The sequence below is a fragment of the Pseudorasbora parva genome, chromosome 10, assembly GCF_024679245.1.
Source record: "Pseudorasbora parva isolate DD20220531a chromosome 10, ASM2467924v1, whole genome shotgun sequence".
Classification (NCBI taxonomy): Eukaryota; Metazoa; Chordata; class Actinopteri; order Cypriniformes; family Gobionidae; genus Pseudorasbora; species Pseudorasbora parva.
Genome location: NC_090181.1, coordinates 23,096,260 through 23,114,615, shown reverse-complemented (window position 1 = coordinate 23,114,615; position 18,356 = coordinate 23,096,260). Strand labels below are relative to the sequence as shown.

The following is an 18,356-nucleotide window of genomic DNA, read 5'->3' as shown; positions in this document are numbered from 1 at the left end:
CTGAATGAAATGTGGACCCAGGATGAGCTACAGGACTGTGTAAGCATTAGTGGTGTTGATGGACTCGATCTATTCCATTTGTGTTGGATCCTCGCTCTGAATCTGATCTGGAAACAGTCTTACACAAAATGTGATTTCCTCAGCTTTTTGTTCAAAATGTTTCTTTTTTTATTAAACTTACTCATATTCAAGTGTTGATAAAAAAGGAATGCATTTTGATATATTGCATGCTCAGATATTCATTAAACTAAATATTCTATGGGCTATTACATTTTTGTGAAAATGGTCAAAAAACCTGCCGGTGGCTGGCAACTTTTTTTTTAAACGTTGGCGGGGAAAGCTTTTTTTCTGTAAAAGAAATACCTCCCTTTGCATTGACCTTTGAGCGTCCTAACTTTGCAGATGTTGTTTATACTCAAAAAGTTAAATCATAATCAACCACCCCTTAAAAGTGAGTTTTCTTCTGTGTCGTTTTTCCAAGTGAAACGAATATTGAATAAAGGGCGGGGTTTTACTTCAGTGCTCCTCCTCTCCATCTCGCGTGTAGACTAACAGTTGGAGGGGAGCAGTTAAGGATATTCAAACCAAAGCCATCAAACTGACATCATCTGAGAATGCCATTCCAGGCCAGAAGTAACTTTTCAGATTTTGAGAATTAAAAAAAAAAATCTGTGTAGTAACTTGGACAGATTAATTGTTCAGCCTAAAACCTGTAATATGTGCTAACAAAGTAAATAGGGTCAATTTTGATTTCATGTGGACTTTAAAGTGTCAGCATTTTGCTTTACAGTATTGGTAGGTAAGGAAAGTGTTAACAACCAAGTTATATTGGGCAACAATAATAATACAGTCTCCATATATTTAATGGATTGTATAATATTTTTTGTATAGTGTTTTGTAGATTTTTTAAAAATTTGATGTTGCTTTATTTGATGAACAATTACTGTCCTTGTTCATTTAAATCAGTTTTAGTGGCTTGATTGATAGACGGATGGATGGATGGATGCACAGACGGATAGATAGATTTGTGCTATGAATATGTTGGTGAGTGTTTTTTCTTTCTCTCTTAGCTGCGTTTAAAGACATTTGTCCTGGAGGTATGGGATACCATGTCACAACACCATACATTTACAAGCCCAAACCGCCTAATGTACACAGCCATTCAGACGTTCCGGTCCAGAACAAGCCCACCATCAGACACCAAGTGCCCGTGGACCCTCCCGTGCCCTTCCCCACCTTGCAGCAGCCTGTGGAAGCTCTCAGCATCACTGAGAGGCAGCTACCTGGTGAGTTGCACAAGTTATTAGCCACAGGACAAAAACTATGAATGACTTTAAGCTGCTCTATTTCTAAAGGTCCTATCCAACAGTCTGATTATGCAGACATTGGGTTTTGTATGTTTTATTTGCCTCCTGCAGAATATCACAAACATGTGTTAAGGAAACCTGCCAGAATTGTGTTTGTGATGCAAAGTTTTTTTTACATGATGGCCTGTCTGGATGCTTTTTATGAAGGAGTGACACATTCACACAATAGCTAGACCAGCAAGAACTCTTTCACCCTTTTCCCTGTCCTTTCCTTCTCTTTTAAATGTCATCATATGTACACTTGGCACCGGGCAATGGAATGAGACTTGGCATTGGTCTGGAGAAGACTGAGATCCAAAATGTAGCCAAGCTTCTGTTGTTCCTATAGAAAGTGAACACAGGACTGTTCTCTCTTTGGCATGTGGGAGCGAGTCATTAGTATTGCTTCCACCTTGCAAAACCAATGTCAAAGCTGATGAAGGATTCCAGAAGATCAGTGCATCACATCATATTTTCTCCTTTCACTTCTCTCGCACAAAATGAACTGCACAGGTTTTTATAGCCTCTCTGCAAAAGCAGCCCATAAAAGCATTGCACTGCTGAAATGTGCGGTGGAGGTGGGCCAGGTTCAGAGAGAAAGAATTTGTCCTTGGGCTTTATTAAGTTTTGTTGCTGGGAGACCGTGTTTCAAAGTCGCTCTGGAACTAAAGTTGATCCACTGAATTTATCCATTTACATACTACATGACCAAAAGTATGTAGATATTTTATTTTATTATTTTATTTTTAAAAAAAAATTGTAATTCAGTGAATTCGGAAGCAAGTTGCAACACTACTGTATTGAATCAACATATGAATATGAATATTTGTTCCACATCTTTGTGTGACAGTTTATTTTTGTGTTTTTATATGACGTAATGGTCTGCTGTCCTACAGTTCCCCATCAGGTAGGTTGGGTTTGATTCAGCAGTAAAGATCTGCTAAATACGCTGCACAGCTGAGGCTGATGCTTTCACGCCCACGTCAAAGCAGCACTGCTAAATGGCAGCTAAAAACTTACAAAAAAGACATTCAAAGCATGACATCATCATGTCATCCCTACTGCATGACTGCTCTGTGCGCTCAGCATTCTGCCTGTATGTGTCATTGTGTGTCCTTCGCTTTGTGTATGATGGATGATGTTTTTAATGTTTTTATTTGTCCAGCCAATGTTAATGTTTAGAAAAGAGTCATTTTAAGTTGTAGTTTTTTGATTTATGATTTGGTTATCTAAAACTGTTGGAGAACATTTACAAACATTCATTTCACAAAAAACTGGATTAGACGTATACAGCATTTAGTTGGTTTGACCCTAAATGTCTCTTCGGTCTATGAAAGATAGAGATTATAAATTGGTAAATTATTTCAAAAGGGCATGGAAATTCTTGCTATGTATTCAGGTAATCTTCTTTGAGACTCTTTAATAGCTCAGTTTAGGAAAGCACAGTTTTCAGATGAGATAAAGAGGCTTATTTTAATGTCTCGTCTGTGTGTGGAACAAAGCGCATTTAATTTTATAGCCAACAGCATATTAGTTTAAAAATAAATATACTTCCTCAGACTTCCCCACTGAAGGAACCCTATTAAGAACCTCTAGACACCCTTTTAAAAAGGCAGTTATCTGAGAAATGTACCAACCGGAAGCTGTACGCTCCATTCAAGAACTGTCGATGGTTCTTCCAGTAAGCCTGTCAAGTTTTGTTTCATTTCAAAATTAAATGCATACTAATATTTGAGGGACCTTCAAAGGTTGCCTAAAGGTTATCTGAAGGGTTTTGTCAGTGTGAAAATCTAAAGAACCCAACTAAAGAACAGTCTCTTCTTAGAAGTAAATCGAGAGTTTATCTGTCTGTCCATGTGTGTGTGAGTGGGGTGGGGGGTGGGGGGTTGCAGATCTATAAGATTGCATATGGCTTTCTTCCATTTAACAAACTCTGTCCCAAATGCCACCCTAAGCACTTGCAGTCCATTTCCACACTTTGCTCACATAGTCAGGACTGTGAGATAGTAGTCTACATCATTGCCACCTTTTCTCAGGGGCACGTTCTCGAGAACCTTATGCCTAAGTTTACAAAGGGTATGCATCAGGTGTGCCATTTGGGATAGGGCCGAGTATATTTACAGCTCTGTCCACTTTAACGCCCCATGCAATCAGAGCAGAAGCAGCTTATCCCTCTGTTTTAGTTGCACATAGATTTGCTTTCAGTATATCTCTTTGTGGATCAGTCAATTATTGTGTGTGTCATTTGTTTCTTATCTATTTGAAGGAGATTTTTACCCACATGAGTGTTGATAGGTCAGTAGTACATCCTGGACAGGCCCAGCTGTCACCTGGGGTATCTACGATCAGGATGGATCCTGCCCTCCCAGGTCTCAGTCCCACTTGTACTGTACATGCACATCCTCGTAAACACCTCTTCACCTCTTTTATTGTTATAGTCGATCCACTGGTCAACAAAGGGTTGATCTGTGATCAGCTGCTGTGGTGTTGGACATGTTCAGTTTTTGTTTATCATATTGAGAGCGATCAAGCAATGTTGATTGTTTGTTTTGTAACAAATGTTGTCCTTGGCATGTACTGTTCTTCTGAGCAGATTGCGTAATGTCTTACATCTCTTTTCTTTCTCTTCTTATGTTGCCCCATTCCTTGTCACTCTCCAGAGGTGGTGGAGAAAGTGTCACCACCTGCTCCGGTAGCAATCTTGCCTTCCAGAGAAAGTCAGGGCATCTCCCCAACACAGCTGGCTGGTGAGTCTCATACATCTATACATGTACTATATTTAGGATACACAATTTCACTGACTATCCATAATTATATGAATGGTATGGCCAATAACTGATAAATAGTCAATATATACTATTTTTGTATAAATAAAACTCTATGATACTCTGATACATAAAACTACAATCAATCATTTAAGTGCTAACAACCTCTCTCTCTTGTTTTCCTATGGGCATACTTCAAGATCTTGTTCTTTTTTCTCTCTCTTCATAGAGATCGATGAGTGTCAAGTGAGACCTGATATTTGTGGTCCAGGAATCTGTTATAACACCCCTGACAGCTACACATGCATCTGTGACGACGGCTATAGAACAGACAGTGAGGGCACCACATGTGTAGGTGAGAGGTCAAAGGTTAAACTATTTAAACAGTATTGATACTGCAGTTTATCTATTACTACCAAGAACTGGATCTCTCATTCAACACAGTGGTTATTTTGCTTATGTAATGCATCCATAAGTCCATCATATATATATATATATATATATATATATATATATATATATATATATATATATATATATATATATATATATATATATATATATATATATATATATATATATATATATATATATATATATATATATATATATATATATATATATTTGATATAGTCAAACATTGATTAAACTGTAAAGGTATTTTTTTTAACTGTTTTTGTACACAATGAAAGTCAATGTCAAAACTAGATTCCATCGACTTTCATTATATGTGCAAAAAAGACAACGTTTTTCATGGTAGGTTCTTTTGGGTTCCACCGAAGAATTAAGGTTGTACAGGTTTGAAATTACATGAAAGTGAGTAAATTATCATTTTAAATATAAATATAAAAGTAATGTAACACTTTATTTTGTGTAGTAGTCTACTAATACTCAACTAACATTCTAAATGAGAGCTAGTTGACATGTCTAAAGGGGGCCATCAAAATAAAGTGTAAACAATGTGAACAAAATGATTATTTTTGGTGAACTATCTATTAAAGGATACACGCTTTTTAGTCACCATAACGTCACATCTAATGCTGCATTCCAGGCATGTTCAACTTCAAACTACGACTCACGACTTTGTAGTGTTCCAGGCAAAGTCTCATCAAACTGCCTGAGGGCGAGGAATTGTGGTAGATATATGTAAACAAAGCATGCAAGATCTTACGGGGCTTAAGCTCATTTACAATCATTTCTATCGCCAAAGGTGCTTACTCCTTGCTTATTTGAGGCAAAATGGTGAGAAAAAAGTGCGCATAAGGCAAGAGAAGCTGTTATACCTTTTATTTTACGTTATTTGTATATTTGGAAAGGTATTTGATATTAATTTATTCTTGCACTCAATGGACTGAAAACTAGCTAACGCTAGAAAAGCTGCTGATAATGCATAACATTTGCGGATAAATAGCATTAGAGCAATACCTTATTTTAATAAACGATATGATTTTTAATGTGCGACTTCCATTAAACACTGCATCCATTGGGGCTGCCATTGTTGTTTCGCGGACTATGTGACGTCAGAACTCGTAACACCGATCTAGCACGAGTTAACGGGTGGGAACTCGCGGGTTTGACAACCGTTTCAGTGAACTTTCACGGGTTGAAGGTTGGAAAAACACGGGTTACAGGTTGCCTGGAACGCGGCATAATAATCTAAAACAAAGGAAATGATCTTTTGACATAACCAGGCAATTATATGTATAAATGGTCATAATGTGGAAGAATGACCATTTATATATTATTTGACTGTTTTTCACTTTATCAGACACCATTTTTAGTCTATTCCTTAATCTGTAAAACGTCTGTGCTTCTAAATCCAGATGACGATATCTCAGTAAATTATTTGTTATGAAAACTCTGCATTCAAATTGGATTTGTGTGTTATGCTGCTTGAAAAGACAGATCCATTGATTACCCGATGATTATTTTTGACAGATGTCGACGAGTGTGCGGAGAGCCCGAGTTTGTGTGCTAATGGTCACTGTCAGAACACTCCGGGCGGATTCCTGTGTGCGTGTGAGCATGGCTTCATGCCTAACGAGCAGGGCACCAGCTGCTCCGGTAATTACAAAACTCTGTCCCATATAAACTCACCCATGTACACAAACTGAGTGAGTCAAAGTAGGGTTCACAATATTTGTCTGGTACTTATATTTACTATTTCGTTTCTTCAGCTGTTCAGAATTTAAGAATCTCTGATCTGTTATTTATTTTGCGGGCATGTTAGAAGTGGAAAAAAAAGTCAATTTGGAGCTCTGTATCTTTCCTTATGAGCCATTACAAGTTCCCTCCTCCACTTTCTTGGCTCTTATTTTGATTCAGACAGATCAGCACTCATATAAAGTCTGCTTTTGGTCTTTAACCACAGTGTGGTCGTCTAAATACAGGCACAGCTCTGTCTCTTTCTCAACTCCAAACACATCCTGTGTGTGTGTGTGTGTGTGTGTGTGTGTGTGTGTGTGTGTGTGTGTGTGTGTGTGTGTGTGTCATTAGCCACCTCCCTGTGACACACTTTGAGGTTTGTGGAGGAAGAAGAGAGGTATTATGGTACCCTCAACCAAGTCACCCAAATACCTCAGTGCTGCCGCTGCAGATGAGGAAATGTTCATGTTACTTGGAAAACACATCATCTCCTCATATTAGGAAATCCAGAGTACAAGACATCCGGAAGCTTTTGCCCAGAGTTACTCATTACATCCATTTAAACTGATATGGCCAGCACATTGGTTTGTCTGGTTAACAGGTTTAACTGTTCCAGTAATCTGTTCCAGTAAAGTGGTTTAACTTTTCCATTTAGCATTCTGTCCCACTTTTATTCCACAATCTAGAATTTGTAAAACTGCTACAGAATGGGGGCGTTTGTTTGTTTGCTCTAAGCAAGCCTATGAGACAGAAATTACTTTTACAGATTTTACTCTTTGATTATGCAAGATACTGACAATTTCTTTACTTTTCAGTCTCTCCATATGTTAAATGACAGACTACTAATAGAATCGCCAGCCAGATTTGAACCTCAACCATTTGAGCACCTCAACATACCCAGAACTCCAGTTTTTTTTCTTCTCGTAAATCTAGGGTTACTGAACATGCGTCGTCATAATGCAGCTGTCTGACCTAATGTAAAGCTCTTTAAAAATCTGTCACGGTTGTGATTTGGTGATGTGTTTTCACATTCTAACTGTTTTAATGTAACACATTCATTCAGTTTAGAGATGAAGAGGCTTTGTCAGCCATTGGAAGCAGTAATAAAGGTCAGGTGAATGAGTGTTTGAAGGTGTTGAATGAAGCAGCCGTGGTGCCATCGTACATCATGGCATCGCTACCAGAGTGGTTTCTCAGTTAAGATGTTTTTCTTCAAGTAACTTCATTAATAATGGTGTAATGGAAAGAGTTTTCTGTCACAAGCCGATCGTTTCCTGTTCTCCTCACAGTAGGATGGCAATAACACCCATCCGTAAGAACATACTTTCCTGTCAAACCTTCACAGCTGCCGCGTGCAGACCCTCTGCTGCCATACAACAGGCTCAATGAATATCATGAACTCATATATTTTGATTCAGTCTGATTATTTCTTCTTGTGTCCATGTAGATATCGATGAATGTCAGGACGGGAGAGTGTGTCCATCCGGTCTCTGCTATAACACTCTGGGCTCTTTTATGTGTTCTCCATGTCCTGATGGGTTCGAAGGGAGAAATGGCCAATGTGTTGGTAAGAAGCAATTTTTGTGTGCTTTTATACAATATGTGTTTAGCACAGCTACTTTTTGACAAATGAGAGGGCCTTTATAAATGTGACCCACAGAGGTGTCTTTTTTCAGTTGTATTGTGTGCGTGACCTTCTCTGTGCAGATATAAATGAATGTCTGGATGAAAGAGTGTGCGCTCATGGTCAATGCACGAACCTGGAGGGCTATTTCATCTGTACGTGTGATGAAGGGTTCTCACCCACTCCTGATGGCAAGGCCTGCGCAGGTACTATCCATTCACAGTTTAGCACCTTTTAGTATTTTTCAAAGATTTTGTTTGTCTCTGTCTTGTCGAACAAATGACAGGAAAGCTTTCCAACTTTTAAGATTTAAGAAGTTGTTTGGTTTGGGGTTTTTTTGGTCCCGTCTTGTTGTTTTTTTTTTGTGGTGTTTCATATCGTTTGGTGTTTGTTTTTGCTTTAGTTGTGTTTTGTTGACAGCATTAGCAATTTAATATTTGTGATTGTCATACAGTCAGATTAAACAAAAAAGATCAAATGCAAATGAGCAACTTTGTGTGTCACAGATATTGACGAATGCCAGGATGACAATGTGTGTACCCAAGGTCACTGTCAGAACACAGAGGGGTCATTTATCTGCAACTGTGAGCCCGGCTTTATATTGTCGTCCACAGGAGACCAATGTGACGGTACGAAAGTGTGTGATATGTATTCATGTATTCGTGTTATGGGTGTCTGGGATTGATTGCATGTGTGATGTTGAGGTATTCTGATGTTTACAGATGTGGACGAGTGTTTGGAGTTAGCTCAGACCTGTGATGGTGTGGGGCAGTGTGTCAATATCCTGGGTTCTTACCAGTGCAATTGCCCGCAGGGATATAGACAAGTCAATGGCACCAGCTGCCACGGTGAGACAATCCATCAAACAAACTCACACAAAGAGTACAGATGCTGTGTTTGGAATAGGATGATTATACTACTCTTATTGTTACCGCAGAATGTATATCCATCATTCAAAGGTTTAGGGTCGGTAAGCTTTTTAAAATGTATTTGAAAGAATTCTCACATTCACCTAGGCTTGTAATATTGTGAATTACTACAACTAAAAATAACTGTGTTCTATTTTAACATATTTAAAATGTTATTTATTCCTGTAAAGTCTTCAGTGTCACATGATCCTTCTAAAACCATTCTAATATGCTGATTTGGTGCTTAAGCATTTTTTGTTATCATTATTGAAAACAGCTGTATGGGGGTATTTTGATGCCAAAATAATTAAAAAAGGACAGAATAAAAGTCACAAATAGATATTACAACTTATAAACACAAAACACAATCTAAAAATAGAATAAAAAAATCCAAAAACAAAATCTTCCTGATCCGCAAATGTAAAACAAGATCTACAAATAGATACAAAGTCCTCAAACAAACTCTTTGTGATCCACAAATATAAAGCATGGTCTACAAAAAGATTAAAAATCCACAAATAAACATTTCCTGATTCACAAATACAAATCAGTGGGTGCGTTTACATGCACGTTCTTAAGCCAATTATGCCTAATAAGCCAAAAATGAACATGGTCATGTAAACGCGGTAACCCGTTTTCTTTTATCGGAGTAATGTCATAAACGGCGTAAGCATAAACCGGTCGGGACAGGTAGTTTTCTTCCTCTTACCTCGATTTTGCGCTGCATGTAAACACATTAACCTGCTTTCTGTCAGCTTATTGGAGTGCGCATGTTGGATAGGTGAAAAAAATAAGGATATTACAAACGCAGATTTGTTTAAGACCCAGAAAATTGTAAAGAGGTGTTCTCTTTTCTCATGCAGCAGAAGTAGAAGAGGTTCAGTCAAAATGCTGCATAACTGTATAAGGGATAATATGAGCCGTAAATCTCCCGCTGACACAGCACACGCTTTATTTAACATCACAACTTATGTAACATTTGAAAAACTCAGATATACGGACATTATTATTTTTGACGTCACTACAAGGAATAACCCGGTTTATAAATAAAGTCATGTAAACGCGGTTTACTTGCTTTGTCCGTTTACTGGCTTGCATGTAAACGGAGAAAACTGGTTATTCACGGATTCAACACTTGCTTGCTGAGCTTTGCACAGAATGTGTAAGAATGTCTTTTTACAGTGGTTTGAAAATACAAGTTAGGCTGTGTTTGTTTGCAAATTGTGAGGAGGGCATTTGTAGATTTTTTAATGGGAAAACAGCGAAACAGTTGTGCCAAAATTCTGAAAATAAATGCAACACAATCTACAAACAAAAAATGACCCTCATGCGCAGACAAATCACTTTGCATTCATTCACATTCTGGTCGTCAAGTACAAGTCACTAATTTCTATTTGTGAATCATAAAGAGTTGGCTTGCAGATTTTAAATCTATTTGTAGATTGCATTTTATATTTGTATGTCATGAAGAGCCTGTTTGTGGATTTTTTATCTATTTGTAGATCTTGTTTTACATTTGTGGATCATGAGGAGTTTGTTTGCAGATTTTTAACTTATTTGTGGATTTTGTTTTACATTTGTGGAATATGAGGAGTTTGTTTGCAGATTTTTAACTTATTTGTAGATCTTGTTTTGTGTTTACAAATTGTAATATGCATTTTTGACTCATAGTCTCTTCATTTTCAATGATTATGGCATTATTTTGTCACAACAGTGAAACAATAGTGTCAGAATTCTGAAAACAAATGTGACACAATCTACAAGCAGAACATGATCGTCACCTCAAAACAAGTCACTTTATATTCATTCAAATTCTGGTTTTCAAGTACAAGCACTGATTTGTATTTGTGAATCAGGAAATGTTTATTTGTGGATTTTTAATCTTTTTGTAGACCATGCTTTATATTTGTGGATCAGGAAGACTTTGTTTGAGGACTTTTTTTTTCTATTTGTGACTTTTATTCTGTCCATTTTCAATTATTTTGGCATCAAAATACCCCCATAGAGCTGTACTGCTTAATATTTTTGTGGAAATTATGCTTTTTTTACAGGATCATTTGATGAATAGAAAGCTTATATTTTTCAGTTAGAATTGGAAATAGATTTTTTTTCCACAGTTTTATCAATTTAATACATCCAAACTTTTGAGTGCTGGTGTGCATTTGCAAATTTAATTGTGCATTTTATGAATTTTCTGTGCTTAAAGCACCTGGACGAGCTCTACAACATTTGTCAGAAAAGTATACAGCTGTGTCCTTCTGGGAAAAAGCTCAACGTTTTTAGAGAGGTTTTGGGCATTTGTCTACTGATCAGGCTGGGAGACCATCTGGCTGTCTAGCTAAACACCATCTTGGCCAGGCTGGGGAGATTAACTTTAAACCAGCAATGACTAGAAAACCAACTTGGGTTTTAAGTGTGTTTTTTTTAGCAGGCAGCTCACTGCTTCGAATACTGTTACACATGATGCAATGTGCATGACTTGACTTCCTATCTCCAGTGCAATGGAAATCAATATTAAGCCTGGTTTCTAGCTCAGTTTTAAGATTAGTTTAGGTCTGCCAAAAGTTTGTAATTTCTACGCTACATTAGCTTAAAAAAAGTAATTAACAGTTTAATTTCGAGAAATATAACTGGATACCACTTTCTAATTAAACATGGACAAATCAGTAGAAAAAGTCAGTAATGTTTTAATATGTTTTCTTCTATAATTCACCAGAATGAAAGTCTTAAACTGCCATTGATTTCATCTCTCCATCCCCATAGATGTTGATGAGTGTGAGGATGATACACAACTGTGTGTGCCGAATGGAGAGTGTTTGAACACGGAGGGTGCATTCCTGTGTTTGTGTGATGCCGGCTTTATGTCCACCAGGGATCCGCCAGGCTGTGAGGGTACGTACACACAGACACAAACATATTCTCTCATCGATGCATCCTGCTGTGGTTTGTCCTGATTCTCAGCGGTGCCATGTTGATATTTATCTGATGTTTAGGCAAAATTAATCTGTTGTTTTGTTGAAAAGCCCCAGTCTTTGGCAGCACAAGAGAGAGTGAGAGAAAGAAACGTATTGTGTGTCTAATGGGTTTCACATATGAGTCAATGTTATTTTTTTTCTGGTGGGATGTATGTATGTGCTCCTGGGGCCCAGTGAGGTGCCAGAGCTGGTTTAAATGCCCCGTCCAGCAATAAAACGGGAAGAAGGAAGCGATTGAGCTGGATGTCTAGACAACAAGAAATATATTCTTTTAAAATGGCTCACTCGAAACCAATGTGTGTGTGCTGGCTTTTTCAGATGTAGATGAATGTGTGGATGACACCAGATGTGTAAATGGTACCTGTTCAAACACAGAGGGCTCGTATCTCTGCCACTGTGAAGGAGGCTACCGCCTGGAGCCAACCAATCAGACATGCCAGGGTAAAAACCTAGAATCCAAAACAATTTGCTTTTTCCCTCTCCCCCAGAAACGTTTTGCTGATTGTTTAATTAGTGAACTGATTGGTTGGTTGTGCTGTCTGTCAGATATTGATGAGTGTGCTGACTTGGGGACGTCTATTTGTGGGGTTTGGGCCTGTCAGAACACACCGGGCTCTTACCGATGTGAAGTGACCTGCCCTCCTGGCCTTTCCCGAGGCGAACAAGGCATCTGCGTTGGTGAGTGCCCAAAGGCACCAGATTCAGCCATGATGTCATCGGCTTCACTCCACCCAGCTCGCACTGTTGCACTGCGCATCTCAATTTCCTGCTTATGACCAGAGCTGTTTCTTTTTCTCATGTGGCTTAAACATTTGCTAATTAATACGGCAGATTGCAATTATGTTTCTGTTCAGACCTATCATTCCATGTTTACCCATCATTCCATGTTCCATGTAACTGTTATCGGTTGCACTTTATATTAGATGTCTTTATGTTCTAACATTTCAATTAATAATTTGATAAAGTGCACTTATTGTGTACATACATGTTTTTACATTGTACTTATATTTTAAAAACACCTGCATGTAATTACAGCTGTAATTTTAAAAAAAAATTACATCTACAATTACACTGCTGGCCCTTCCCTTCCCCCTTTAAGCCGGGAACACGCTACACGACTGTGTATAAAAAAAAAGGCAGATTATTTATTTGTAGTTTTGTCTTTATGACTGATCATGCTCAAACCGACCAAGTTTGTTGCAGTTGCACTGCAAATAAGTAGTGGCAGCTGTCTGTTGACATTCATGTTTGTTTCGATACAAGATCTCACACTGTTTTGCTGTTTGGCAGAATATCCCACCGTGACTCACCAAACGTTAAGTTTCCAAAAGGGTTGTCCTAGTCTCTTAATGAGTAATGGGCATGTTTTGAGTGATGGGTCTCAAAATAGCAACGTGCCAACAATACACCTGAACACACCTGGTTTTTAGACCTGCACACCCATGGGCGAACAGATGTGCGCGAGTGCATTAGCTATTCAAACAATGTGCCGCAGGCAGGGCTGAGTCATCCTAATGGGCAACATGGGCTGCAGCCCAGGGCCCCGAACACCAGGGGCCCCCGAGACAATTCTCTTTTGTGTTATCCTTTTTTTTTTTTTTGATATCCTGGCTGCAGGACATCAAAATGATCTTCATCGAGCTGCAAAAAAAACCCCACTTGCATCGTACCTAGCCCGCGAGGGTGTATTGCGCCGAGTGTATGATAGGGCCCTTAGAATGTTTTAGCTAGTCGTTAAGTGTGTTCACAGCTTAACTCACCCAAAGCCTACCTATACTACCAAACCTGTCCATAATAATACTATTATTCAGAAAGAATGCATAAATTGATCAAATGTGACAATGACATTTTAGTGTAATGTTAAAAAGAAGTTTCTATTTCCAATAAATGCTATTCTTTTGAACTTTTTAATCATGAAAAAGTGTATCACAGTTTCCACAATTGTTTTTAATATTGATAATAATAAGAAATATTTTTTAGCACCAAATCAGCATATTGGAATGATTTCTGGAGGATCATGTGACACTGAAGACTGGAGTGATGATGCTAATCATTCAGCTTTGCATCACAGGGATAAATGACAATTATTGTTATTATTATTAACATATATTAAAATAGAAAACAGTTATTTAAAATTGTGATATTTGAATATGGCTGTTTTTACTGAATTTTTTTATCAAATAAATGCAGCCTAGGTTAGACTTGTATGGGATTTTTTTAGAGCTTCTCTCATCCATTCATCTCTGCCAAGTTCAGCAAACAAAGAGCTCTAATATCTCCTGCTTTCTGTCTTATTGTCCCTCCCTCTCTCGTTCTAGACGTGGATGAGTGTTCTCTGAATGAGAATACCTGTGGAAGTCATGGTGCTTGTCAGAATACAATAGGCTCCTTCAGCTGCCAGTGCGACCAGGGATTCAAGGACTCTCAGGATGGACAGGGCTGTGTGGGTAAGTTTTTTCCCCTCCTAGTTTCTGTTATTTTCATTCTACAATTTAGAAGCAGACTTAAAATTGACAGTATTCAATGAATGATCACTGTTAGAAACCTAACTTAAACTTAACAGCTAAGGTGCGGTCATTGCTTCTTGTTTTGAGGGATAGTTCACCAAAAAAAAAAAATCACCCTCATGTTGTTTCAAACTTAATTGACTTTCTTATTCTCCATGAAACACAAATAGAAATATTTAAGACTTTCCCATGATTAACATCAAATCTGGTGCAACACGTCTTCAAGCACCAAGTCTGAGAGTGATATGTAAGAGTGTACAAGTCGCTGTGTAAAAAACTCATGAAAACGAACAGTACAATGAATTGACTTTAGTACTAACATGCAGGAGAACAGGAGATAAACTGGGGAAAAATGGAACACAACAAATTAAAGAAAACAGAAAAGATTGGACAAAGATTAAAATTAAATCAGGGTTTAAATACACAGGAGCAGACAAAAAGAACTAATGAGGAACATATGAACAAAATTACAAATTAATGAATTAGATAGGAAACAAACAAAGAGAAAATCAAAAATCATATCAGTAATGACAGGGAGACAGAACTGAGTCAAAACATACAAGACAAAACCATTACCCTGACAAAGAGCTGAAGAGGAAGGAATCATTTTTAGCAAATAATGAGTAATGGACTTAAGTTTTGGTCTACTCCTCAAACAAAGCAAATATGTGACTTTTGAAGACTTATATAGTGCACAAGTTATGTGGAGTTTTAAAAAAAAAACTTTTTTAGTGATCTGATCAAATATAAGAGAAGCCATCTTTATGCATTTCACACCAATATACAATAGGGGAAAATACTATTCATTTCTTTAGTTGTTACTATTTTATGTGGAAAAAAGATTTAGGGAATCTGTAATGTGTCTAAAACTGTATCTTGTCAATTTGAAGACAAACTAATGGATATGTGGTCTGGTCTATTTGTAAAGCTTGTACAAATCTCGTAAACCAGAGTTGGATTTTGAACCGAGGCCACTTTCTGAGATTTTTTGCCACTTCCTCTCAGACAACATAAAAAAGATGGCAGACATTTTGCTAGAACCATGATTGATGTGAGTGTTTAGTTTCTTTAAGACTGAGGGTGGACGACACAGCCCCTGGTAATGTTTAAAACACAGCGACCAGGGTTAAACACATCAGTGGCCCCACCTGCACACAGAAACACGTTAATACACTGACACAGTCAAGTCCTATTAAAGTGATTAAGCCACATGTATTTTTGTGTCCTGATGTTTAGACACATTTAACACATTTTCATAATGACTGTTCTTGTGCAGCCCACCTTCTAAAAGAGAGCAAGAGAGGAGGAAGCTGGAAACTTGGAAATCATGGAGCGGTCTGAAATTGTCATCTTATGTGCATGTCCACTGTGAGAGACATAATCTAAAAAAAGATCCCAGAAATCACAATATATGATTTTTAACTATTTATTTGTATGATACAGCTGCAAATAATATTTGAACACCTAGCTATCAGCTAGAATTCTGACCCTCAAAGACATGTTAGTCTGCCTTTAAAATGTCCACCTCCACTCCATTTATTATCCTAAATTAGATGCACCTGTTTGAGGTTGTTAGCTGCATAAAGACACCTGTCCACCCCTTACAATCAGTAAGTATCCAACTTCTAACTTGGCCAAGACCAAAGAGCTGTCCAAAGACACTAGAGACAAAATTGTACACCTCCACAAGGCTGGAAAGGGCTACGGGGAAATTTCTAAGCAGCTTGGTCAAAAAAGGTCCACTGTTGGAGCAATCATTAGAAAATGGAAGAAGCTAAACATGACTGTCTCACCTCGTGGGGTCTCAATGATCCTAAGAAAGGTGAGAAATCAGCCCAGAACTACACGGGAGGATCTGGTAAATTACCTGAAAAGAGCTGGGACCACCGTTTCTAAGGTTGCTTTTGATAATACACTAAGACGTCATGGTTTGAAATCATGCATGGCACGGAAGGTTCCCCTGCTTAAACCAACACATGTCCAGGCCCGCCTTAAGTTTGCCAATGACCATTTGGATGATCCAGAGGAGTCATGGGAGAAAGTCATGTGGTCAGATGAGACCAAAATATAACTTTTTGGTCACAGTTCCACTAAACATGTTTGGAGGAAGAAGAATGATGAGTACCATCCCAAGAACACCATCCCTACTGTAAAACATGGGGGTGGTAGCATCATGCTTTGGGGGTGTTTTTCTGCACATGGGACAGGGTGACTGTACTGTATTAAGGAGAAGATGACCGGGGCCATGTATTGTGAGATTTTGGGGAACAACCTCCTTCCCTCAGTTAGAGCATTGAAGATGGGTCGAGACTGGGTCTTCCAACATGACAATGACCTGAAGCACACAGCCAGGATAACCAAGGAGTGGCTCTGTAAGAAGCATATCAAGGTTCTGCCATGGCCTAGCCAGTTTCCAGACCTAAACCCAATAGAGAGTCTTTGGAGGGAGCTCAAACTCTGTGTTTCTCATACCCCTTTTCCACCAAGGCAGTGCTGGTGCTAAATCGGAGCCAGAGCCTAGTTTCAAACGGTTCTTTGTGTTTCCACAGCCAAAGCACCAGCTCCGAGCCAGGAAAAGTGGTTCTTAAGTAACACCAAAACATTGCTGGGCTAGAAGTAAGAACCGCTTGCGTCACCGGCTGGGGGCGGCGTTACCGTGATCAACAAGATGAACACAAACCTGTGACCGCCATTTTTTCAATAGCAGCTAATCAAGCTAACAGCTGCTGGATTGTAATCTCCGTCTAAACAAATCATGGAGAGCTGCACGAATGCGTTGGATTTGCGGCGTTTTAATGCTGATGTAGGATCATAAAGCCATGAGCCACTGAGGGAAGGCTTGTTCGAGATGCATCGGCGCGCGCGCTGTGCAGACTGATTGCGTATGACATCAAAGTAGAGCGAGCGCCAACGACTCCTTATGCTTTTGAATCGCTCACGCGGTATTTTGATATCATACACTGATCGGTCTGCGCAGCGCCGATGCATCTCGAACAAGCCTGGTGTGTTTGTATTTCCCGCTGCCTCGCTAGCATTGCTAAAACAGGTTCATAAAGGCTCTCAAGTCGAACCAACTTAGAACTGACACTAGCACGGGCTCTGAACTAGCACTCGGTTCATTCTGGTGGAAAAGGGGTATCAGCGACAGGCCAGAAATCGACTGATCTAGAGAAGATCTGTGTGGAGGAGTGGGCCAAAACCCCTCCTGCAGTGTGTGCAAATCTGGTGGAAAACTACAGGAAACGTTTGACCTCTGTAATTGCAAACAAAGGCTACTGTACCAAATATTAACATTGATTTTCTCAGGTGTTCAATTCCTTTTTTGCAGCTGTATCGTACAAATAAATAGTTACAAAAAACACAATATACATTGTGATTATGTCTCTCACAGTGGACATGCACCTACAATGACAATTTCATACCCCTCCATGATTTCTAAGTAGGAGAACTTATAAAATAGCAGGTTGTTAAAATACTTATTTTCCTCACTGTATAGACAATCTGTAGACACCTCATGATCTGATCCGATTCCAGTTCTGGGAGATCACTATCTGAATCCAAAATGAATGTTGATCTCCTTTTTTTATTTTTGATTAATTAAGTAGTTTCTTAATCTTAAAATATTTTTTATTTAATTGCATATTTAATCAAGTACTTTTTAAATAATTATTTAAAATTATTTTAAAATTAATTAAGTAAAAAAATCTAAAAGCAACTCATTCAAAAATAATTAATAAAGAGGAATGAAACATTACAAGCAATAAATAAAGAGTGCTTTCAGTATTTAAAAGTATCTGAACGTTTTCAATTCAAAAGCAGTGAGTGATTTTTGTCCTTCTCTGCGTTACCGTTGTTTGATTTTGACTGATGGCATCATAGATAGCAGGAGACCTAATAAGCTGCATTCACACTAATGCACAGATCTCTTTTGAAATATAAGATATTTTTGTCCTGTCTGTTTAATCCCTGAAGCCATATCTGTGTTTACATTCATTTTGCGTCATAAAAGCATTTTGAGATGCATATAACTACATAGATACAGCACACAGCACTCTTCACAAAGCGCGCAAGCATTTGAAATTGAAA

At 38.3% G+C, this 18,356-nt stretch overlaps 1 protein-coding gene across 3 annotated transcripts in view; it reads left to right on the top strand.

Moving 5' to 3' along the window:
* Window positions 1–18,356, top strand: part of ltbp1 (latent transforming growth factor beta binding protein 1) — a 104,373-nt gene that overhangs the window by 64,668 nt on the left and 21,349 nt on the right. For 2 of the 3 annotated variants that reach the window (XM_067455584.1, XM_067455585.1), the window contains 12 exons: window positions 1,071–1,286; window positions 4,007–4,093; window positions 4,341–4,466; window positions 6,050–6,175; window positions 7,704–7,823; window positions 7,964–8,086; window positions 8,387–8,509; window positions 8,603–8,728; window positions 11,552–11,680; window positions 12,082–12,204; window positions 12,310–12,441; window positions 14,082–14,210. In XM_067455584.1, coding sequence (XP_067311685.1) covers window positions 1,071–1,286; window positions 4,007–4,093; window positions 4,341–4,466; window positions 6,050–6,175; window positions 7,704–7,823; window positions 7,964–8,086; window positions 8,387–8,509; window positions 8,603–8,728; window positions 11,552–11,680; window positions 12,082–12,204; window positions 12,310–12,441; window positions 14,082–14,210 — 1,560 coding nt within the window. The remainder of the gene's footprint in view (window positions 1–1,070; window positions 1,287–4,006; window positions 4,094–4,340; window positions 4,467–6,049; window positions 6,176–7,703; window positions 7,824–7,963; window positions 8,087–8,386; window positions 8,510–8,602; window positions 8,729–11,551; window positions 11,681–12,081; window positions 12,205–12,309; window positions 12,442–14,081; window positions 14,211–18,356) is intronic. The other variant, XM_067455586.1, reaches the window with a different exon arrangement.